This window comes from Acinonyx jubatus, chromosome B1, assembly GCF_027475565.1.
Source record: "Acinonyx jubatus isolate Ajub_Pintada_27869175 chromosome B1, VMU_Ajub_asm_v1.0, whole genome shotgun sequence".
Classification (NCBI taxonomy): domain Eukaryota; kingdom Metazoa; phylum Chordata; class Mammalia; order Carnivora; family Felidae; genus Acinonyx; species Acinonyx jubatus.
Window position 1 is genome coordinate 196600582 of NC_069382.1, and position 23424 is coordinate 196624005.

The 23424-nt window shown below is 57.1% G+C and overlaps 2 protein-coding genes across 13 annotated transcripts in view; both read right to left on the bottom strand.

Annotated features, from left to right (window-relative positions):
• The window catches only part of CB1H4orf50 (chromosome B1 C4orf50 homolog), a 109954-nt gene extending 97122 nt beyond the window's left edge, over positions 1-12832 (bottom strand). Inside the window, exons 1-4 of the mRNA XM_053216182.1 lie at positions 12694-12832; positions 9036-9434; positions 4449-4587; positions 873-1457 (exon numbers count right to left, since the gene is read on the bottom strand). Of these exons, the coding sequence (XP_053072157.1) occupies positions 873-1457; positions 4449-4587; positions 9036-9322 (1011 nt within the window). The 5' untranslated portion in view covers positions 9323-9434; positions 12694-12832. The remainder of the gene's footprint in view (positions 1-872; positions 1458-4448; positions 4588-9035; positions 9435-12693) is intronic.
• A 1929-nt stretch (positions 12833-14761) lies between these two features.
• JAKMIP1 (janus kinase and microtubule interacting protein 1) overlaps positions 14762-23424 on the bottom strand; it is a 141155-nt gene continuing 132492 nt past the window's right edge. For 10 of the 12 annotated variants that reach the window (XM_053217600.1, XM_053217606.1, XM_053217599.1 and 7 more), the window contains 3 exons: positions 19940-20005; positions 16098-16142; positions 14762-14902 (listed from right to left, as the gene is read on the bottom strand). In XM_053217600.1, coding sequence (XP_053073575.1) covers positions 14873-14902; positions 16098-16142; positions 19940-20005 — 141 coding nt within the window. In that variant the 3' untranslated portion in view covers positions 14762-14872. Of the gene's footprint in view, positions 14903-16097; positions 16174-19939; positions 20006-23424 lie in introns of all 12 variants that reach the window. The other 2 variants (XM_053217603.1, XM_027077563.2) reach the window with 1 other exon arrangement.

Consider the following 23424-nt stretch of genomic DNA (forward strand, 5'->3'; position numbering starts at 1 on the left):
GTGGGTGGATGGGTGAGTGGATGGCTTGGGTGAGTGGATGGATGGATGGATGGATGGATGGATGGGTGGATGGGTGGATGGGTGAGTGGATGGCTTGGGTGGGTGGATGGATGGATGGATGGATGGATGGATGGATGGATAGATGGGTGGATGGATGGGTGGGTGGATGGGTGGATGGATGGGTGGATGGGTGAGTGGATGGCTTGGGTGGGTGGATGGATGGATGGATGGATGGATGGATGGATGGATAGATGGGTGGATGGATGGGTGGGTGGATGGGTGGATGGATGGGTGGATGGGTGAGTGGATGGCTTGGGTGGGTGGATGGATGGATGGATGGATGGATGGATGGATGGATGGGTGGGATGGATGGATGGATGGGTGGGTGGATGGTGGGTGGATGGATGGGTGGATGGATGGGTGGGTGAGTGGATGGATGGAAGGATGGGTGGATGGATGTGGATGGATGGGTGGGTGGATGGGTGAGTGGATGGATGGATGGATGCATGGATGGATGGATGGATGGATGGGTGGATGGATGGGTGGATGGGTGAGTGGATGGCTTGGGTGAGTGGATGGATGGGTGGATGGATGGATGGATGGATGGATGGATGGGTGGATGGGTGGATGGGTGAGTGGATGGCTTGGGTGAGTGGATGGATGGATGGATGGATGGATGGATGGATGGGTGGATGGATGGGTGGATGGGTGAGTGGATGGCTTGGGTGAGTGGATGGATGGATGGGGCTGGTGAGGCTGGATGAGTGGATGAAGAGGAAAACTGGGGGACGGAGGCGCTGGTGACTTGCAAGGGGCTGTAGGAGAAAGAGAAATCAGAAAACTCACTGGTGCCTTGGGTTGCGGCCACTTACCGGGCTGCACTGACCGGCAGAGGCAGGGCTGCGCGCGCTCTCCCTGGGGGCTTGGGCCCCCAGCTCCTCTCGCAGGCTGCGGTTTTGCTGGGCGAGGTCCTCCACCTGGCCCTGCAGGCTGATCTCCGACAGCTTGAGCTCGTAGATGCAGCAGCGAAGATCCTCCAGCTGCCCGCGGAGCCGGCATTCCGTGGCGCGCTGCTCCCGCAACCGGCGCGCCGCTTCGTCCCGCTCGCGCTCGCCGCGCTCGGCCCGCGCCTGCAGGGCGCGCAGCTCCTCGGCCTCCCCACCGGGGCCGGCCGGGCCGAGGGCGCGGGGGCCGCGCGCGGCCGGGGCGTCCAGCTCCGCCAGCAGGAGGCCGGCCGCGTGACAGAGGCGCCGCACGTCCCGCTCCAGCCGCCGCACCTGCTCCCGCAGGCCGCGCTCCTGCTCGCGCACCAGGGCCAGCTGGCGCCGCTGTGTCCCTCGGCAGCGCTCCAGGGCCGCCGCCTGCCGCCCCAGCGCCTCGTCCTTGCGCCGCAGCCGCTCCCGCAGCCGCCGCAGCCGCCACCGCTGCCGCCTGGCCGCGCGCTCCTTCTCCAGAACCTACAAGTTGGCGGTGGAGTGAGGGCGTCAGGAAGTCAGCCCCGCACACCGTGAGCTCCCCGGTGGTGCTTGGAAGGAAACTGTGCACTGGGCCGGGTGGGCATCAGCTGGTGTGCACAGGGAGGCCCGCACTGGCGGTTCCAGTACCGAATGCCTCGGCACCACTTTATAAAGAGCTGCCTCCTGGACCCGCCTGGGTTTCCCCACTTGTACCCAGGACCTCCCACATCTCTCCATTTCCATACCCCTCAAGGGTTCACGCCTGGCCCTGCAGAGGTCAGCCAGCCCTGGCTTCTGGCTGCTGAGACAAACCACAGCAGCCATATTGGGAATACTCCCCAAGAACTAGGTAGGGTTACTCCCCCCTTGGGATGCTCATAAGTGGCTTGTTTCATCATCAGTCTCCAAAGCCAGGATTCCAACCTCCGTGTATCTGAAAGGTCTGGAGAACACAGCTCTCTCTGTTCTTAGACCTAGCCTCCCTCCAGGCCCTTGAGCTGTGAGCTGGACTGGGGTGACCCAACCACTGGGTCACGGGAGTCACCCGGGAGTCCTGGCCCAGTTTCCAGAATGAATCGATCACAAGGGGTCAAACTACTTCTATGTGAAGCTCTCTCTCAGCCACCCGTGCCTGCTGTCGGCAGGGAGATCTGGTGGAAGACAGAACTGAGCGTGTGCAGAAGACGAAACCTGGGGACCGCTTGGCATGCTTTGTTCGACAGCTTGGTTTGGGGGACGTGGGGCAGAGAAACCTGGAGTCCGATTCCCCGGGAGGAAGACTGTCCCCAACTATCCCGTAATCGGCGGTGCGTCATCCCCTAGATGGGTCTGCCTTTATGGGCTTTCAGAAGGACCACAGGTCACTACAGAAATGAGATGGTTTTGCACACAAATGCTTCCTGGGAACATTGACGCAACAGGACAAAACTGCCATTTGGCCCATATTGGGCATAAAGAGCACAGAGAACTCGTGCACGCACCCCTACAAAACTTGCTCCGAAGTGTGGGCATCTCTGGGGAGAGGTTCGGGGTTAGGGGGGCTGGGCTGGGTGGTAGCTGGGGCAGGCGATCTCAGAGGGTCCCTGAGCAGAGCACCTGCACCACTCTGACTTTGTGCCCCTCATCTGGAAGTGGGGCTCCTGACCGGTCTCCCCAGGAGCATACGGGTTACAGGAGACGGTAATAAGGAGATGCGTGTAGAAAAGGCGTGCGTCCCACACAACTGCTGGTCCCGCGGTGCCTCCAAGCCCCCTGACAGCACTGTCCCTGCTTGTCACCCTCGTCCTGTCTCCCGTCACACTGGGAACGACTCGTGACTGCAGGGCTGTGGCTGACTCGTCTTGGAAAACCTACATGTATATCGGGCACGGCCCCAAGCATATTTATTGAAGTATTTTCCACGAAGAGGTGGCATCCTTCCTGCTGGGAACCCACACAACGCACTACCTTTCACGTGAGCAACGGCGTGCTAGGAGCTGAGACGGGCAATCCACTGTACTTTCTGCACCCAAGTTCAACGTAGAGGGCAAAGCAAAAACTGCCCCTTGTATGTCTCCCTGGCATTTCGAAGGCGAATTTCAGCTCAACTGCACCCCTTATCTTTCTGTGCTCCACGTCTGTCTCAGTGAAGGCCGACATCGGGGTTTTGCACACTTTTGTGACGGCTCCCCACACTTTTACAGCTTGCCCCTTTCCATGCACACGTGTGCCACTGAAACAGAAGTCTCACGAAACAGCCGTCCTCCTTACACACGTCGCGCCCTTTCTTATTTTCTAGTCGATCCCGTTTTGGGAACTGGTTTCCCACCACGCTGCTGGGCCGTAAGCGGCAATCAGCGGAAACAGCCTCTTTGAGAGCCCCCTGTGGCTGTCCTGGAAGGCCTTCATTTCTGCCTCTGCAGTATTTCCTCACGTGCCCTGCCCTCCAGCCTTCATCATCGCCCCCGGAATATTTCAAGAAAGGCTAATTAATATTCATGAAAGGAGCCGCTGTTATTTACTGTGACTGTTGTCAGTGTTTAACGCGTGCCGACTCTCTTAACCCACACGACAGTCCAAGAGGGTTGGTCCTATAATCATTCCCATTTCACAGATGAGGAAACTGAGGCCCAGAAATCGCAGCCAGTGAGTGGCAGAGCCAGGGCTTGGCACCAGCTGCCTGCCTCTGGAGCCCACCCCCTTAACCACCGACTGTTTGTCCCATGCACCAACCTCTCTGCCTCCATCATCTCTGTCTCCCACGCATCTAGAATAATTTCCCCCAAACCCCGTCCCGAGCCTCTCCTGCTAAAGTTTCCTAAAGCCTGCTCCTCACTGCAGTCAATATTTGGTTCACACCCTGGCCCTTCTGGAACTCTCCTGTCTCACCAGCACCCTCTCCCGTGCCCACGCCCTCTGCTCCGGCCCCGGTACGTACTCTGCACTTCTGTGCCTGCGCACAGGCTGTTCCCCACGCTCCACGTGCCCTTCCCACAAGGGCCAGGTCAGATGGCTTCCTGTAGCTTCCTCTCGCCCCCCACCCCATGCACCCACACCGTGCCTGCACCCTCTTCCTGGCCCCTGGCGCCCGGTTTGGGCGTTACCTGTTTCCTATCTGCGTCCCCACCTGCGTGCCAGCTCCTGAGGCTAGGGACCCTGCATCAGTCATCACCCGCTTGTCCCCAGGCCAGAGCTGGCTTCCCCGAAGTCAGTTACAAGGGCCACAGAAACGAACTTGAGGCCAAAGCTCCCGGTGTGTGCACGGCCCCTGCACATCACCCAGTGCTTTCGCCAGCCCCCTGCCCCCCGCAGATCCCAGCCAGGACCTCTGTGAGGCTGGCAGGGCAGGATGGCGATCCCGCTTTACAGATGGGGCCCGCTGAGGCCCAGAGAGACCACGTGACCCTGCCCCAGGCCCTGCAGCTCCCGCCTGCACCGTTGCAATCCAAGCACACGGGGTCACCCTGCTGGATGGAGAAACCAGTAGCGGAAACAAGAGGGAGGAGAGGGTACCTGGCTGGCAAGCTCATCCCGCAGGGCTTGGAGCTTCTCCTGGGCCCGGGCAGCGTCGCTCCTTTCCTGCAACACGCGGGCGTTCAGCTGGTCCACACTCTGGAGGAGCTGTCTCTCCGACAGCTCTAGCTCCTGGATTCTGCGGCATTGAAGCGGGAAGATGCTTACTCAGGGTGCAAGTGTGGCCGGAGAGCTTCACAGACTCTGGGGCCAACCTTTGTGGGGGTTTTATGGGTTTTTTTTTTTTTTTTTTTTTGGTCATTGGGCCAGTTTGATATTCTGACAATATCACACTGTGCGAAACATTCACACATATTTAAGATGATTTGGAACGCTTCCAAGATATCTGTCGAACAATACGGCACCATGCATCGAGAGTCTTCAACGCATTCTCATCCCTGAGCCCGTAATCCCAAGTTCAGTCGACACCAACAAAGAAGGGCTGTGCCATGTGGCCTAAGAGCTTTGTGTCGTGTCAACCCATCCTACGTTAGCAGCCTGCAGGTAGGTTCCCTTACCCCTACTTCACCCTCAAGAAAAGGGGGAGGATCAGAGAGGCCGGGCAACTTGCCCGAGGTCACACACCATCCTAGAGCCCAGTCTGTCTGACTCCTGAACTCATGCTTTTTTAACCCTGCGCTCTGTTGACCCCCACGTGAGCTATAACCTTTCAAATCTCTTCCGAGGAAATGAATGAAATTCAGAAAAAGTTTTCCCTGCAATTGAAATCATTCATCCTGTATTACTTACAACAGAGAGAAGGTGGAAACAGCCTAATAATTAGGGACGGCTCAGCCACAGGAAGCCTTTTCTTATCATCCTGGGGAAATGTGGAACTTGTATCGCAGGCCAGGTGTGAGCCCCGACTGCAGCTCCGTCTGGAGGAGGTGCACAGGAGAATGGAGAGAAACCCAAGGGGACAGGCTGGTCCCGCTGGGACCCCAGGAACCACAAAGACTGCCCATCTCCTGTTCGTGCCTGGCTTCCAAGTCCCCTTAATGTGCCACTCTCCCCTCTGTGACAGAAATCCAGGCAACATGTGGGAAGTGCGTTGACAGCCCACAGCCCACTGCAACCTTCACTCCTCGGCCCACGCCACACAGGGCGGCCTGCTCCGCTAGGACAGACTCTGTGCCCCTGGGGAGAGGACCCCGCTTTGCTCCCTGACCCGGCCGCTGACCAGCCACGGGGCCTCACCTGGGATTGTTCCCCACCGTGACCCACAGTCTCTGCATCTGTAAGATAGAGGCACTTGTGCCTGGCTCGGAAGGGTTATTGTGAAGAAATGAAATGATGCATTATTATTCCTAATAAGGACAAGAGCCCCCTCTCCTGCCCTGAGGCCCTGGGGAAGGCTCTTGTAAGCGACAGAAGAGGGTGTGCCCCTTGTATGGATTGTAATCAGGTTCCTTCCAAACCGAACCCCAGGAATGGCCCCAGGTTAATCAGTTAGAGTCAGGCCGAGCACTCGATTGCTTATAAAATGTAGTGATATGGGGGCGCCCGGGTGGCTCAGTCGGTTAAGCCTCCAACTTCGGCTCAGGTCACGATCTCACGGTTTGTGAGTTTGAGCCCCGTGTCCGGCTTTGTGCTGAGAGCTCGGAGCCTGGAGCCTGCTTCCGATTCTGTGTCCCCCTCTATCTTTCTGCCCCTCCCTCCCTCTCCCTCTCTCTCTCTCTCAAAAATAAATAAAACATTAAAAAATGTGTTTTAAATGTGATATCTGAAAGGGATCAGAAAAGCCTCTCTTTCCATTTTTTGAGATCGACCCAGAACACTAAAAATGAGACAATATTTAACTCTGGTAATTATCCCCATACTTGCAGCAGAAAATGACTAATCTCACCATGGCAGGCTGAATATTGGCCCCGCAATATATCCGGGCTCTAATCCCCGGCACCCATGAACATAGCTTGAAATGCAAGAGACTGTAGCTGTGATGACGTGAAAGGCCTGGACACCATCTGGGTGGGCCCTTCCTGCCGTCACAGGTGTCTGTCCTTGCAGTAGGGAAGCGGAGGGAGATTCCCAGGTGACCCCTGAAGCTAGCCGCTGATCTGCTGACTCTGTGGGTGGGGGGAGGTGCCGGGGGCCAAGGAATGCAGCTGTGGATGCTGGAAGCGAGGAGGGAGCAGATTCCCCCACGGCTCTCCCCACGCCTTGACGTTGGCCCCGGGGGTTGTCGCTGTAGGGTTTCAGCCTCCAGAACTGTCAGACCATCCCTGTGTGTTGCCTTAAGCCACCAGGTTTGTAGAAATTTGTTTCAGCAGCCCTTGGAAACAAACACGCCCACGAATACGAAATAGACAATGAGGTGCCATTTTTCCCTGCGACCAGTTACGCAAATATCACTAGGCAGAGCTGCAGACTGCTGGCTATGAAACCAGGGGCACCACGAGAAATTGCGCCCCCCCCCCCCCCCCCGCTGCTATTACCACCCTGGGCGGGGCCACTGGGGTTCAAGTCCCAGTCCCACCCCCCACCACCACGTGGCTGGATGGGAGTGACTGTGGAGAAGTCACTTAACTACCCCACGCCTTCCTTTCCCCATCTATAAATGGAGGATAACGTTATCACCTCATTTTGGGTATTGTGGTAAGGATTAAATAGAGGCGATTTAACAGTGCCTGGAACAGAGTAAGCACTCAGTGGCTAGCTTCTGTTACTTTTGTTGCAGTTTGGTTGGAAATGAACAGGCAACACTGATGTGGTAATAAAGATAGGAGGAGCTCTTCTTCCTCAAATTTCTAACAACGCTTCATTATTTTTATAATAAATGCTGTTTAATTTTAGCTCTGTCCTCCAAGTGAAGTCCAAAGACCAACCTTAACCGTACCCTAGCAAGATGAAACCCACGGTGCGGTCGACCCCCGGCTGCAGCTCTCAGTGACCCTGGATAAGGTGGTTCATCCTCCCCAGCCTCTGGTCCCCCGCACCTGCAGGATGGTGCGGCCCACCTTCGGAGAACAGAGGACGTGTCCTGCATTACACACAGGCAGGTCCAGGATGCCTCCTCCAGGATGGCCTCACCCCAGGCCCCAGCCGCAGAGACCCCCTCCTCTGCATCGCTCATGGTGCCCCCAGGGCTCCTTGTCTCTCCCTTGCATGGAGGGATCTCCTTTGGCAGACGTTTTCCCACCGTTTTCCACAGGCTCAGTGACTTTCTGGCTTTCACTGCCCATCTTTCTGGAGAAAGATCTGAATCCACACCGTGTGTGGGTTACACTCTCTCCAGGGCCGGGGCCCTACCTTCCCTGGGTCTCAACCCCCAGGGCTTATATTATGGGCTGATCTGCGTCCCCCTCAAATTCGTATGTTGAATTTGAGGACCTCTGACAGTGACCGTATTTGGAGACAGCGTTTTTACAGAGGTAACTGAGTTAAAATGAGGTCGTATGGCTGGGCCCTGATCCAGTCTGACTGGTGTCCTCATAAGACTAGGGGATTAGGACACAGACACGAGAGGAATGACCATGTGAGGACACAGGGAGAGTCCTCAGAAGGAACCAAACCTGCCTGTACCTTGAACTTGGACTCCCAGACTCTGTTAAGCCCCCCAGTCTGTGGTACTTTCTCAGAGCAGCCTGAGCAAACTACTATAACTTAGCACATGACTCTTGGGTGGGCGAGTGCAGGCGGTAGAATCATGGGTGAGCGAATGAATGAATGAATGAATGAGTGGACAATCACATAGAGTACCAAGCCAATCTTTCTGAGACGTGAGTTTCTCCACGTAAAAAGCTTTACAGAGAGGAAACAAAAAGGAAATCACGTGTAAATACACATTGAACAACTTGCCTTTATTAAAAGGAAGGAAAAGACAAGAAAATGGTGACGTCCCAGACAAATTCAACACACTTGGCCGCTGGGATCTCGGTGAACCTGTCAGAGTGGAGCCCAGCCACTGCTGTCCTGCGTTTCCAGGTGTCTCCCCTGATATGCACGCAGGACCCCGCCTCACTCTGCGGGCCTCGGTGTCAGAAACTGGTCAGGAAAGAGCACGGGCCTTGAGAAGGAGCCGGGCTCGCATGCCCAACCTCCAGACCACGTTGGCTCCATCAGGGGAACAGAGCCCACCCCCGGAGGTCAGCAGCGAGGGACAAGTGCAGGGAGTCTGCTGCGAAGGTGACGGAAGAGCTAAAAGGCCAGACGCGCCAGACAACGGAGAGATAAGCAACCGGCAGGAGCCACTGCAGCCCCTGCGTCCCCCGAGGGACACATGAGGAAGAAGCAGGGACGCTGGGCCACAGGCAGGGGAGGACCGCAGAGGAACCCCGGGCATGGCTGAGGCACGGCTGGCCCAAGATGTCACCCGGAGAGGGTGGCTCCCCGCGGTGGCTCCCGTTGGCCGGACCCACTTGGAAGCCTGAGCTGGGAGCCCGGGAGACTGCGGGCTCAGCCCGAGACGCGGAGCAGAGGACGGGAGGGAGCGGGGACCAGTGCGGGTCGCAGAGGCGGCAGGCAGGCTGCGTAACATAGGCCGGCCGCGCCCCCGGCCACAGAAACGATTCGACACACCGATCTAACACGGTTACGGGGCTCGGATTCCTTAAGTACACAAGCAAGAGGTGCAAACGCCGAATTTACCTGCTTCTGAGCCTGGACTCCGACATCACGTGCTTGTCCACAGCTGCCAGTAGTTTCTGCTCTGAGGATTCCAGCTGCTTCCTGAGCACGCCCGCATCCGTGTCTGGGCTTCCCGCTGTCGCTGCCGGAAGACAGCCGGGCCCCTCACCACCGTCCTCTACGTCCTGGAATACCCAGCACGTGTCGATCTTCACGTCAACGTTCATCACATCAAACCCATCGCTGCCGGGGGCTCTGACAACGTAGCTGAAGCTTTTCTCAGTCCGCCCTCTGGCTGCGGGCTCCATCGCGTGCAAAGTTCACGGGTCAAGACTTCATGCCATGAAGTGGATCTGCGACTCTGACTTTCTGGAGATTTCCAGGAGGCCGAGGTGCCTTCAGATTGTGTGGGACAACACCCTCTGAGGAGGGCAAGAACAGGTGAATGATTTATGAGTATTTCTGAGGCCTTGGGTTTCACTGGCACACACATCATACAATATGAATGAACGCCTCTCGTTTTACAAGCTGGCATGCCAGAACTCACCCAAAGCAAGACAAAGTTGCGGAAAAGTCACCTGGAATTGAACGCTTAATGCTGCGCACAGAGAGATAAAACGAGATTTCCGGGCAGGACCGTCAGAAATATAAATTCTCGGTGGTGAATCAAGTTCTATGCCTCCTCTCTGAGGACAGCAAACGTTAATCAGGGACCTAGAGCTCGCCAGGCAGAGGGGATGGGGGGCTAGTGCTGCTCCAGGTATCGCCCGCGCTCTGGGTCACGTCACCCTAGCCGGCCCAACCATCCCGGTAACCCTAGGAGGTGGGCATCATCGTGCCCATTTTGTGGATGATGAGACAGAGGCTCCGGAAGGTAGAGGAGCTCATCCAGGCCTCACACATGGGAGGTGCTGGAGTCAGGATTCAAGACCGGGTCCAAATCCAAAACTGGAGAGGTAAGGAGTGCACCAAGGCCCTGAAGTGAAGAAGCATGTCCTGTGGGAGGGAGCCCACTCAGGACTCGGGTCAGTGGACTCAGGAATGGAGGACCCCAGCTGGCGGACCCGAGCACAGGCTTCCAGCAGGCGGAGGCAGCCTTGGGGTCAAAGCCCCGCAGCATCGGCAGGACAGGCGAAGGGAGTGGCCAGCCCCGTGGGCACTTGGAGGGGAAATGAGGGCAGAGGACAGAAGGTGAGCCGGGGCCATATCAGTGCAGGCCTCGAGCTCCAGGACAAAGACTCAGGCATCTCTCTGTGGGCAGCGGGGTGTCCCAGGGGTGTTTAGAGGCAGGGAGGGCCTGGTCCGATTTACCCTGAGGAGGGAGCACTCTGGGGCCTCTGGGAGGAAGAGCAGCCAGTGTGCTCAGCCTGATGCAGAGCAGTGCAAGGGCAAGTGCAAGCTGGAAATGCCAGGCTTGGGGCGCCCGGGTGGCTCTGTCTGTTAAGCGGCCGGCTTCGGCTCAGGTCATGGTCTCAGGGTTCGTGAGTTCGAGTCCTGTGTTGGGCTCTGTGCTGACGGCTCGGAGCCTGGAGCCCGCTTCGGATTCCGTGTCTCCCCCTCTCTCTGCCCCTCTGTCTTGGGCTCTCACAAAAAGAAATAGACATTAAGGAAAACTTGCATATGCTTTGTTCGGCTCTTTGAAATATGTGTAAATCTTTTTGAAAGCTAAATAAGCTTTTTGGCAGCTTTCTGACCCAGGGTTGTCTTTCTGAAGACCCTGGGACCATCGCTTTGGAATGTAAACATCCAAGGATAATAGAATCCTGTCTCCCAGATCCTGTGGGAGGCGAGGGGCCTAACTGCAGTGGATGCCTGGCTCCACACTGCAAAACCAGCCTGCCATAAAGATGAGAAACGTTTCCTTCTCCTTTGAATAAAGCAAATTAGGGAACACAGAGGGTCACCCCCACAGCCAGGTGGATTTAGGGGGACTTGTGCGTTAAAGACGGTGCTGTCTGGTCCTCTGATTTGAGACCTGAGTAGTGTTTATCTTGAGGGCACGTGTGCAATGGACTGTGTCTGCTTGGCTCATAAAGGGGCGAGATTCCTTTCTGTCTTTGCAAACCTCTGAGCGGAATTGCCCATGATGCACGTCACTGGTTTGACACTTATTCAATACTAAATGTGCTTTCCTTCTTATTTACCTCTGTAGAGACGTTTTCCGGGTTCGGGGCAGATTTTGTTTTTCATACATTGTGGTTTTCATACATTTTGGTTTTCATACACAACAGTGGACCCGTGTGCTGGGGCGGCCCAGAGGGCTTCCGACAGACACGGGGTGGCCAGAGGCAGCAGGGTGGGGTGTTGGCCAAGAGGGGATACAGTGGGCCAGCTCGGACCTCAGGTGCCCGGGCCACGCGGCCTGGGTTCGAATCCCATCTCTGTGGCTTCTCTGACAGAATCCTGGGCAAATTACCTAACTGCTGGGCACAGTCTGGGGGGCAGAGTCTGGGGTCTTCAGAAGCCCCGAGAGCTTCGACGACCTCAGGGAGGAGCACCCCCAAGTGGGCAGGCCTCTAGCAGGTTCTGGTTAAATGTGAGAAAATAGGCCAAGACAAACAGGTCATTGTTTGGACTGGGACCGTCGGGCAGGGTTCCACCGGTCACATACTGGTTATGGGAGGCGAGGGAAATGCAGGAGCCAGAGACCTTGAGGCTTTCAGCCTCCAGGATGCAAGGGCGGGGAAGAAAGGGGGCAGGAGTGGCTGATGGGAGGAAAGATCATGAGTTTGCTCAGAAGGGCGTTGAGCTCACGCTGGAGCACAGCGTTCGTGTCTCCAAGGTAACCAGGGCCCCCTGACAAGGGGCGGGGTGCACACACTCAGTGCACCTGCAGCCCCCCCCACCCCCCACAGCGCCTCAGACAGTGCGGGGGTGCTTCCGGATGAGCTAACCCCAGAAGCAGCACGCACCCAGCCTTTCTCATGCCACAGCGCCCGGCTCAGCGTGCGCAGGGGAGGGAAAACACACCCGTGTGCATCTGGGCCCAGAGCGAAGTAGGGCCGGCGGTCAAGTCCTCGTGCTCCAGGAGGACCCTCGCGTCCTGGCTCGCCTGCGACTCCCCCCCATTTTAAAACCGGAAGTCCCACCTCCCAGGCAAACGGGGAGGGCTTGTCACCCTGCACCGCCGGTCTCCTGGCCCACAAATGCTGCAGAACAACAGTGACGGGACACGGGTGTGCCCCCTGGGCTTCTCTGCCCAGCTCCTCGCGGGTGGCCGCCGGCCACAGAGGAATCAGGGTGAAGGGTGGGAAACCATGCATTGAGGCCTCATCACATGCCGGGAGCTTGACCAGGCTCTCCCTTCATCCCACCCACAGGTCTGCAAGGAGGGCGGTGGGAAAGGGTGGACCCAGCCCTTCTCCTTTCTGCATGAGACGCTGACCCGGGGACCGGCCGACCTCGGAGCTCTGCTGCCCTGGGAACCACACGGGCATGGAACTTGGGCTGTGCTATGAGGTCACACCCACCACAACAGCCCCTTCCGGGATGGGGGACGCGGCTGCAGTCTAGTATGCGTCTCGTGAGCCACCAGAGCTCTGAGGCCCTCCCGAGTTCAAGGGCTGTCGTAACCGAGCCTGTCCCGGGCAGGGACCTCGGAAGCAATGCCCGGGACTGTCACGAGAAACACTGGCGCCTACCGGGGACTTCGGGCTTTTCCGCCAGGGCCACTCCATACCTGCTTGTGTGGTCTCATTCCCTCGCACCTGAGCTGTCTCAGAGAACGGCTCCCGGTCCCCCGCGGGTTGTTTGGTCTCCTTGCAGGGCGAGTGCCAGGGAGGGAACCAGGGTCCGGAAGTCCTGCGGGTCTAACCGTCTAGTTATGCCCAACAGAGAGCAGGGGTGAGGCGTTGCATGGGGACCGTCACCCCCGTCCCCCAGAAGGAGTTAAGACTCGGGGCAGCAAGTACTTTGCCCGTGTCGGCTGCAAGGAAAGGGGCCAGGCTGGGAGCGGACCCAGACGGGTCTGACTTCAAAGCCAACGCCATTCCTGTCCTGTCGTCTGAGTGGGAGAGCCGAGCAGACAGAAGGACGAGGACAGGAGGGCGTGAGGACCACGCCCCTGGACGCTCCAGCAGCGGGGAGAGGGTGGGCAGTGCCATGGAAACGCTTCCTAGAGAGCTGTGTGCACCACCTGGACTTCTGTCTACTCAGCAAAGCAAGGGCTCTGTGCGCTGCCTGGGCCCCGGGGAAAGCAGATGTGTGTTCATTTGCACTCCCTGCTCAGTTCCCCACTCCCATCGCTCCCTGGGATGCTCAGATGCCTGTCTTCCCGCGAAGACACCAGTTCGTGCACGTTGGGTCGCCGAACGGCGGTAAGTCGTGGGGGCTGGAGCAGCGGGTGCTCAAAAGAGAATGGTCTCTCCTCAGCTGTCCTGTGCGTGTTTGCTTAGAGCCCCCTCGGTTCTTTGATTTGGTTTGGACATCCCTCCCCATCGGGCCGGGGCGCCCCTGCTGCGCTCATGGTCACCGCCTTCTCCGTCCTCGGGTCTGCCCTTCTGAGAACCTTCCGCTCCCCCGCTGATCCCCTCCGCGGCCCGAATTTCAGTCACTTCTGTCTCCTCCAAAAGCTCTTCTTACTAGAAATCACAGGCTCGCTCTCGCAGCCCAGCAACCACAGAGCAGCCAATCGTCCCGTCCTTGGGACCGACCCGTCCCCGCTACTGCTCCTCCCTTCCTTCCCCTGCAGCGCCTCCTGTTTTCCTTCATCGACTCTAATTCCGCACATCTTCCTTCCAGACGTTTTGGAGAGAACAGTCAGGTGAGCAGGGGCATCTGGAGATGCTCGCGCCCCCCACCCCCACCCCACCGAGAACAACAAGAACAGCATCACCCCAGGTCACTTCTCTCCTCGGGGGCTCTGCCTCTGGGGCCCGACTCTCAGCAGCTGCTGCCTGGCCTCCTTGGCTGCCCCGGGTGCTCCGTCTGCTCGAAGGTTCCATTCGGAGGCCCCAAGATCAGGAAGCGCTCCCTCCTCCACAACTGAGAGAGGGCGGCCCTGGTGTCAGACCGATGCGGGGGGAGGCTCGTCCCCCACGGATGCTCCACAGAACACTCCGCCTCCCGGCATCTTCCCTCGGCAGCGTCTTGCAAATTACAACCAAGACGCGAGATAGCGCGGGGCATGGTGTGGTCGGGGACAGCGTCCACCTTCTCTGTCCTCGCTCCAGGGACAGTCATGCTCTGAGACTTTCACCAGGTCCCATCCAGGAGAGTGATGGAGCCTGTGGCTTCTTTCTTGGACATCTGAGGTCCTTGGATCCGCCCTCCACAGTGGGCAAGGCTCCTGCCCCTAGTCAGAGTCCTGCGCGCGCGCGCTCTCTCTCTCTCTCTCTCTCTCTCTCCCCCTGGTGGCCACCCGCTGGATCAGCTGCACAGGGCTCTCGAAGGGTTTTGCTGACTGGGGCTTGACTTCGGGTTCAGATCACAGGGACACTTGCAAGTCACTTGGCTGACAGATTCCGGGTACACGGAGCACAGTTCATGGAGACATATGTACAGAAGTCTGCGTCCAGGGGAGGCATGCAGTGCGGGGACAAGGGCTCTGGCCTGGCCCCCGGCCACGCAGTGGCTTCCCAGTGACTTGGATTCTAGTAATTGCACTTAGTTTCCTGGTATTCAGGTCTCTGCCCCTTGGGCTTTGATGGTGCCAGAGTGGGGGCTCGGACGTGGCCCCGAGCTTGACAAAACCCACAGAGTCTTCGGGGCTCCTACAGCTCGGCCCAGCCAGGACCCAGCCGTAGATCAAAAGGCCTCCTCGTCAAGTACACATGAATTCTGTTTTCAGTCTCCGGCTTGAAGGAGCTTGTTTTGCTGTTGGATTTTGGTGTGAGTGGGGTTGGGGATGCCGCAGGGACTCAATGTATTCCATAAGCTCTTTTTCTATCCTGTAAGATTAAAAAAATAATTTGAAATGATGCAAAGATCAAGGGTTCAAATGCTTGGAGAAGCCCCTGGCCTGTCTGCCCCCCGCCCCGCCCCCACTGCCCTCCTAAACTCTCCAGCTGAGCCCACTGAGGGACCTCTGCCGACAATGCAGGGGAGGAGGAAATGGGACTCGGATGGCCTGTCCTCCAGCACCTCCCCCCACCTCCCTGGCTACTCCCACTACCCATCAGACGCGACCTGGGATCATTCCTTTACTCACTGCACAAACACTGCACGAACATCGACCATGTGCCGAGCCCTAGGCCCTGGGACACAGAAGGTCCCAGGCAAAGCCCTGGCGTGCAGGGGGGCGGCTCAGAGCTTCCATGAGAACGTCAGGCAGGGAAGGACCTGGCGGCGGAGCTCAGCCTGGGGGTCAAGGCAGTGGATGGGCCCTGCGGGCATCCCCAGAGCTCACAGTGCTCTCGGCCTGGGCCAGATTCAGAGGCAGATCCTAGAGGCCCTGGCAGACCCCCTACCCAGGGGGCATTCAAGAACGAAGAGAATGGGGAGGGACATGGGCGCCCACGCAGGCACTCGGGTGAGATCTGGGCCCTGGGGACACGCAGGGCAGAGCCGGACCCCCTGCCCGGATGGCTCATGCAAGGTCCCCACAGGGGTGAAAACCAGGCAGAGGCAGGGGAGGGGCAGGGAGCTGGGGCTCTTCACATGGGCCTCCTGGGTATTTTGTATGCGGGTCATGGACTTGCCCATCAGTCTCCTGCTCCTGAAGACCCCAGACCCCAGAAGCCCACTATGGTCTCGTCCACAGGCAACAGAGAGCACCAGAAGGCAAAGCCAAAAGAGAAAGGCGCTTTGGAAAAAAACCACAACTGCCGCCCCCCTTCTAAAGACGAGATACAACAGGGCAACCATGAGGTTCCATTGTCCCTTCTCCACGAAGAGCTCCCCCGACCTCCCTCCCAGGGGATGGGACTCGCCAGGGACCCCCAGGTGGCCCCCCTTCCCCAGGGAGCCAGAGAGCTGAGGAATCTGCCACGGGCCACCTTCCATGGGCCACCTTCCGCGGAGCCCTCATCGCCCAAGGAAGAATGTGATGGTCAGAAATGGGAGAAATTCGCCTTTTCAGAAAACCATCGTGTTTTGTTTGTTTGTTTGTTTGTTTTTTAGCAGTGAAATTGAAAGGATACCAACCCGAGTTCTTTGCTCACTGACGTCATCAAGGCCACAGAATGAATGCTAGTGAGAAAAACAAAAAAAGGAACAAAAACTATAAAATAAGACCAAAAAAAATGAGGTGGGGGGGGAAAGAAAAGAAAGAAAGATGTAAGACATGTGGTTTGGGATTCAGAGACACATTTCACAAGAACTAACACACCGGGGTGGGGTTCGGAAAGAGGACAGGAAGTGAGCTTCAGAAGCTGACCTCACTGGGACCCCCACCCTCCGGAAGGCCTCGGCACCCCCCCCCAACTGCGCCCCCCAACGCGCAGCTGATTCAGCCAGACCGGGAGGCTTTGGGTGAGGACACGTGGCTTTCTTCACCCCAGGACACTTTCTAAACAGGGAAGGACCCTCCGATGGTCACGGTCGGTGGCTCCCACCAAACACCGGACATGGCGGGCCCACCAGGATCGGGGGTTTCCACCCGGGGTCACAGGTCACCCAGACTGACCTGCCAACATGCAGAAGCCCTCCCACAACACCATCCCCACCCAGTCTCCTAAGAGATCATTGTTTAAAATCTTCTGTGCCATTCGGTGACTCTGCTTTAATTGTTTTTTATGTTTATTCATTTTTGAAAGACAGACAGAGACAGAGCATGAGCAGGGGAGGGGCAGAGAGAGAGGGAGACACAGAATCCGAAGCAGCTCCAGGCTCCGAGCCATCAGCACAGAGCCCGACGCGGGGCTCGAACCCACAAACCGCGAGATCATGACCTGAGCCAAAGTTGGACGCTCCACCGGCTAAGCCACCCAGGCGCCACTCAATGAGTCTGCTTTAAAAAAGAAAACAAAAAATACAGGGCGCCTGGGTGGCTCAGTGGGTTAAGCGTCCGACTTCGGCTCGCGTCACGATCTCGCGGTTTGTGGGTTCGACCCCCACGTCCGGCTCCGTGCTGACGGCTCGGAGCCTGGAGCCTGCTTCCGATTCTGTGTCTCCCCCTCTCTCTGCCCCTTTCTCCTGATCATACTCTCTCTCTCTCTCTCTCCTTCAAAAATAAATTAATATTAAAAAAAAGAAAAAGGAAAAAATAGCACAAAAACAGATGGCAAGGGAAAGGAAAAATTATACAGGCCAATTTGAAAGTAGACTTCACTTTCTTCACTCATGACCTGTTTTGCTCAAGAAGGAATGCTGCTCATTAGGTAGAACCTATCGGAGCATCATCGGGGGTTTTTGAAAATCATTCTTTTTCCCCCCTAAAAAAAGCAAGGTAATCGCGTCCCTAAATTATTTATTGTAAAATTTAAAATCCAAACAGGCAGCCACCAAGTTTCACACAAGTTTTAGAATCATTGGAAGTTGGAGCTGGACGGGACCTATGGAGTCACCCAGCTCTCATTTTCTTTCTTGCTTTTTTTAATGTTTATTTATTTTTGTGAGAGTGCAAGCAGGGGAGGGGCAGAGAGGCGGGACAGAGGATCCGAAGCGGGCTTTGCGCTGATAGCGGTGAGCCCTATGCGGGGCTCGAACTCAGGACTGTGAGATCACGACCTGAGCTGAAGTTGGAGGCTCAAATGACTGAGCCACCCAGGCGCCCCTCCCAGCTCTCATTTTCTACATAGGGACACTGAGGCCCAGGGAGGGAGAAGGGCCTGCCAGGACCACCCAGCGGGGTGTGGCTGGGAAGGGTTCCTAGCCACTGACATGAGCCACCGATAACGTGGCTGGAGTCACTTTCCAGGAGTGCCCGTCGCACACATGCATGTTTGGGTGTTTCTTGTCCTATTGGCCGGACCAGGAGTCCACCTGCTCTGTGTGCCAGCCTCGGGGACTCCTTTCTGGGACCAAGGGAGACAGACCAACCCGCACACATTTGCTTTGAGAAGAGAGTAAAAAAGAGGCAGAAAGGGGGGGGGGGGGGTCCAAACATTGCCCAGTACTCCTAATCAAAAAGGCAGCCGGCGTTATTCTACGTGGGCCGATCCCACCTTTTAAAGCTTTAACTGGCAGAACAACGGTGGCACGTTTTAAGTCTTTTTGCCATCAGGTCCTGCTCTGTGACCCATTTTGCCGACTCGAGTCCTAAGGCCACGCTGGGGGGGCTGAGCAGGAGAACCAGCGTTGGTGACCCACTGACTGGTGTCGGGGCCTGGGGCTCAGACCTTCACATCCCCCCTCCCAGGTAGCCTCACAACCACAGAAGATGGGGAGTGCAGATCAGAACCCCCAGGCCGGAGCAGAGGGATAGATCCCCCAGTGTGCCAAGGTGCACCTGCCTGCAAAGCCAGCTTACGCCCAGGACGTTCTTGGATCGAATCATACAAAAGATCCACTTGGGGCCTCAACATAGCCCCAGGAGGTCTCAAGGAGGACATCCGGAAGATGGAGACACTAGGAATGCACTTAAATCAGAATCCCATAGGGGCTCCCCTGGGCTCTGGCGGGAGAACGGCCCCAATCCCCTCCAGCCGCGACCCTCTGCTGCCCCCCGGGGGACACCGCCGGTTGTGTGGGCGGAGGCACTGAGTGGGAAGTGAGGACACAGGAAAGGGGGGTCCGCCTGTCCTGAGGGAAAGGAGAGGAAGCTTCTAAAAGTGGCTTAGCATCTGTAAAGCTGTCCTGTCTCCTTGGGCCCGCTGTGTTTGATTTCCTCCAGGACAGAGAGGGGCCGTCATCCCATTTTTACATATCCTCCCTGAAATCTGCTCTCCGGTGACTTCTGTGACTGTGTCCACGCACAGTTGGGAGTTGGGTTGGGAGCTGGCTTCCTCTCTCCTAGGACCCGCCTCGGAGACCTGAAGCCCACAGATGCCCTTTCTCCCTCCTCTTCTCCGGGGTGACTGCACATGAGCCTTTGAGATTCAGACGGGGATCCCCTCCTCATCGTCCCCGACGACCCCCGGACGGGGCTGGAGCCTTTGTGTGGCTCCCACGCGTGGACTTACCTCTGTGGCACACAGTGCGCAATTACAGGCTCTGCCCTACTTGTCTGTCACTCATCTGGCAAAAGTGTGGGGATACCCCATTCCATGGTAAGAACGCTCTCGGATGAAGTGATGAATACAAGGGGGTCCCTGAGCTCAAGGAATCTGTGGTCACCGGGTGGATGTGCAGGAGGTGGTGAGGGCACAACAGAGATGCCACACACATGGTTGTGAGTGTCACTTGCTTGTCCACCTAGACCAGCAAGGGGGGGGGGGCTGCTGGAGGGGCTGAGGGGTGGCTGTGGCACCTCCCAGCTGTGGGATCGGGGTCCGGTGTCTGAATCTATCTCAGGCCCGGTCTCCCCACCCATCAAGTGGTAGCAACCCAGAGAGACAAGTGGTGGGGCTCGGTGTCCACATGTGACAGGCCAGCCTTGCTCCCCGCTGGGAGGGCAGAGACTTCCAAGAACACACGACCTGGTTTTGGCGCACGGGAATCATCCAAGGGGAAGGCGCCCGCGGGACGTAACCGAGGTCCTCACTGGTGACGTCACCAGCCTGGTCAGCCCAACCTGGCTTATCAATCCGGAGATGGTCACCTTGTCCTTCCCAGTGAACTAGTGTCAGATGGGTTCAGCGGAAGGTCTTTTGTGGGGGGGTGGGGGGTGGGGAGGGGAAGGCATCCCCCCTACTCCATCCACACACACTAAGTTGGTCCCAAACTGCTCTTCTCTTCCCTAGAAAAACATCTGAAGGAGCTACTTCTTTGGTGGGTGTGCCCACGGGGGGGGGCGGGGGGGTGTCATGGGGCCGAGAAGGGAGGCGGGAGGAACAGCCTATCCTCTTGCATTGCAACACTGGAGCCCAGAAGGAAAAGGCCCCACGGTGACCGTCACAGAAGGGAGCCTGGGGGGTGGGGGGAGAGGGTCCGAGCGCCCCACCTACCTTCTCCTCAAGCTCCTTCAGGTGTTTCTTCTGGACCTCCAGCTTACCCTCCAGCTCTCGGATTCTCTGAAACACATTACCTCATGCGTCAGAAAAAGTAAATTTTCCAGGTTCAAGATTTATTCTTTACTTTTATCATGGCGTAGTGCACGAGCAGAGAAGCGTGCAAACACAAGGGGGAGGCTTGACTGGCTTTTCTACGGGTGCAGACCTGTATCTCTAGCACCCAAATCAAGACAGAGGGGTGCCCCGGCACTTAGGAGGGTCCCTCGGGCCTCCGATCTCCTCCACTGAAGATTGATTTTGCCTGTTCTTGAAGGCGCTCGGAATTGGAAATATACAGTGCGGACTCTTAAGATGGGATCCCTTTAAAACAAACATCATGCCTGGACTGAGATAGGAGGTGCCCTGCGCCGGCTCATAAAGACTGTGGATTCGAAGTGACATGAAACGATACACTTGGGCAAGATTAATCAGCTGGAGCCAGGCAGCTGGGGCAGAGGAAGCAGGGGCCATCCTACCACAGGCACCCCAGCCTCTTAGCCCACTTAGCACCAGGTTCAAGGATGACCAACCAGCCCGGCTTGCTTAGCACATTCCTGGCTTTGCCCCTGAAAGTCTGGGGTCCCGGGAAACCCCTCCGTCCCGGGAAGCTGGACCAGGTGGTCACCCGCCTCATGCTCCTTGGGGCACTCGCCGCCCCCCTCAGTAGTTTACAAATCCATTCCTTCCAGTTTCGCACAGTGTCCCACCCAGGTGTCCCACACGTGCGACCTTTTCCGGATCGTCACATGCCCAACAGTCACCCCTCAAGTGCTGGTACCCTGACCACGGCCCAGCTGATTGCAGCCTTGCCGGGCCTGAACGGAGATGGAGAACTCAGTCCTGGAGAGAAAGTGCTCAGGCTGGAGGGCAGGTGATTCAGGTCAGTCTAAACAAGCATGTGTCCTCCACGGACCCTTAGCCAGGCCTGGGGAAGCCTTCTGAGGGCTTGCGGATCGCTGTGCCCCCACCGGTTTCCAGCTCAGTTTCTGGGGGCCGATCCTGAGAAGCTGCGTCTCCAGCAAGTTCCTGAGTGATGCAGATGCTGCTTGTCTGGGGACCCACTTTGAGAACCACCTCTACGGACACTATGCCCGGGGCCCTAAGGAGTTTGTGGTCCAATCAGGGTTCAGACAGAAGCATTGATACGAGTACCGAGATGGGGCACTGGATGAACACAAACATCACGGAGAAAACCAGGCAGGGGAGGGAAGGGGGCGGGGCGCTATCCTACGTGGGTGCCCCCGGCAGGTGCACCGGAGCCCAGAGGGCAGAACAGCGGGGGCACTGAGCCGTGGGGCTGGAGGGGCAGGAACAGGCAGAGCCCAGCCCAGGACTCACAGTGGTTCGACAGACTCCCAAGCAGAGGGAACTGGGTGTGCAGGGAGGAAGGGAGGAGGGGGACAGAGGCGGAGCCTGGAGGGTCTGGAATGTCCCCTTGAGGAGCTCAGAGACTTGGGGGCGTCATGGGGAGCCTGTGATGGGTTTCCAGCAGGGAAGGGATGAGAATTTGGTCTGGGAAAGATCACGCGGGTAGCAGAGAAGACACAGAAGATGGTTTGTCCTCAGAGATGAGGCCTTGGGCAAGTGATTCAACCTCTCTGGGTCTTGGTTTCCCGATCTGTAGATGGGGGGTCACAGTTTGCCCGCGTCTGAGGATCTAACAAGTGAATCTGAGCAAAGGGCTCAGAGCAGGGTTGGCACAGAGTAGGTACCCTGTCAAGGATCAGGAAACCCGGGCATTTCTAATTCTCTTCCACCTGAGGGAAGCTGTGTGGACCTCAGCGTGGCCGTGACCGTCCCCCAAGGATCCCCTCGCACGGTGAGGAGGCAGAGAGCACTTGAGAATGAACACAGAGCTTAGCTGGACTCTGACCTGGGTCCTGCGCCCCAAGCTTTCCAGCTGGTGGATGTTAGGGAGTCACGTGATCTCTTGAATCGGAACCCTCATCTCTAACATCTGCACAGTGACCCCAGCCCCCGAGGGTGAAACGGGGACCCTGGGGTGGGGCTGGGGGAAGGGCCTCCTACACTACCGCGCCACATGGAGGGAGGGTGGCGCTTTATAGCTTTCGAAGGACTGGAGAAAATCCCCCAGGAACAACTTCTGGGCTTTGAGGAAGAGGTGCCTGGCCTCACAGCGCCGATATGCCAACGGGGGAGACCGTCAGGTAGTAAGAAGCGACAGGAAGGGAATAAATCAGGGGGGCGGCTAGTTACACAGGGCTGTGGGGCCGGCGGCTCTCGAGGGGTACGTCTGAATGGAAGCCGTATGACAGAAGAAGCCTGTCCCTCGCAGGGCACAGCAGGTGCCAGCCCGGGTCACAGTGGGGAGGGGACACAGTCAAGAGGGCCAGGCCACACGCAGCCTTGGATTCTAGTCCAAGGATAAAGGGACAACTGGGGGACTTCAAGTAGGGGACAGCCCCTTCCCACTCCTCAGGTGTCAGGGTCCCCAGCAGAGCTGGCCCAGGTCCTCGGCCCCCCACTCTCAAGCTCCCTGTTATCATTGCCAGGCGTGACTCTACAAGGCCAAGGTTTGTCTTCTCCCTTCTCCCTTCATAGCAAAGGCCATCTGGGTGGGGAAGGTCAGGTGTGGCAGATATTAACTAATATGTGTCGAGCTCTTAGTTTGTGGCACACACTTTTCCCAACACTGCATATAAATTCTCCACTGACCCCAGCTCAACATGCTGCTCTCACTGTTCCCATTCTACAGGGGAGGACGACACTGAGGCTCGGGTTACACTGTAAGTGGGGGCTGGATTTGAATCCAAACCTGTCTGACCCAAGGGCCTGTCCTCCTAACCCCATAGCTTTCCGCATATAACCAACGCGCTGAATTTTACGTTCCTAGAAGGAAAAAAAAAAAAAAAATCACTGTGATGCATGTTTGAAATGCTCGGGCCCTTAACCCTCTTTTCTCTTTGGGGGAAAAAAATGCAGATTTTTCAGTATTATCATTTTTTTAAATGTCAAATGTCTGAAGACCCTATCAAATTAGAACAGACCATTGCAAAAAGCAAGCCAGAAACTCAAGGAGTTAGTCCGATGTGCAGAGCAGAGCACTGGACGTGAACTCAGAGGTGGCCATAAGTGGAAGGGCCACACTGTTCTTGGGGGCTGGCCTTTATCCAGCTGTTTCAGCCGCTGGGCCTCTGTTTCCCCATCTACCAAACTGGGTTGAAGACTTACAAATTGGGGCATTCTCTACAAACTGCTGTTTGGGCGATGTTCATTACAACTACCGGGTCAGATTTTTTTAAATCCTACATACGGCGGGTGCTACTTTTGAAAACTCTGGCTTATAGACCTCAAGCATGGTGGCCCTGTTCCCACCCCAGGGCCTTTGTACGTGCTGCTCTCTGCACAGAGCCTTTCGTGTCATCTTAACCCTGTCTGACATCGTTGGCACTTATGTGTGCTGCGAGTGTCCCTCACTG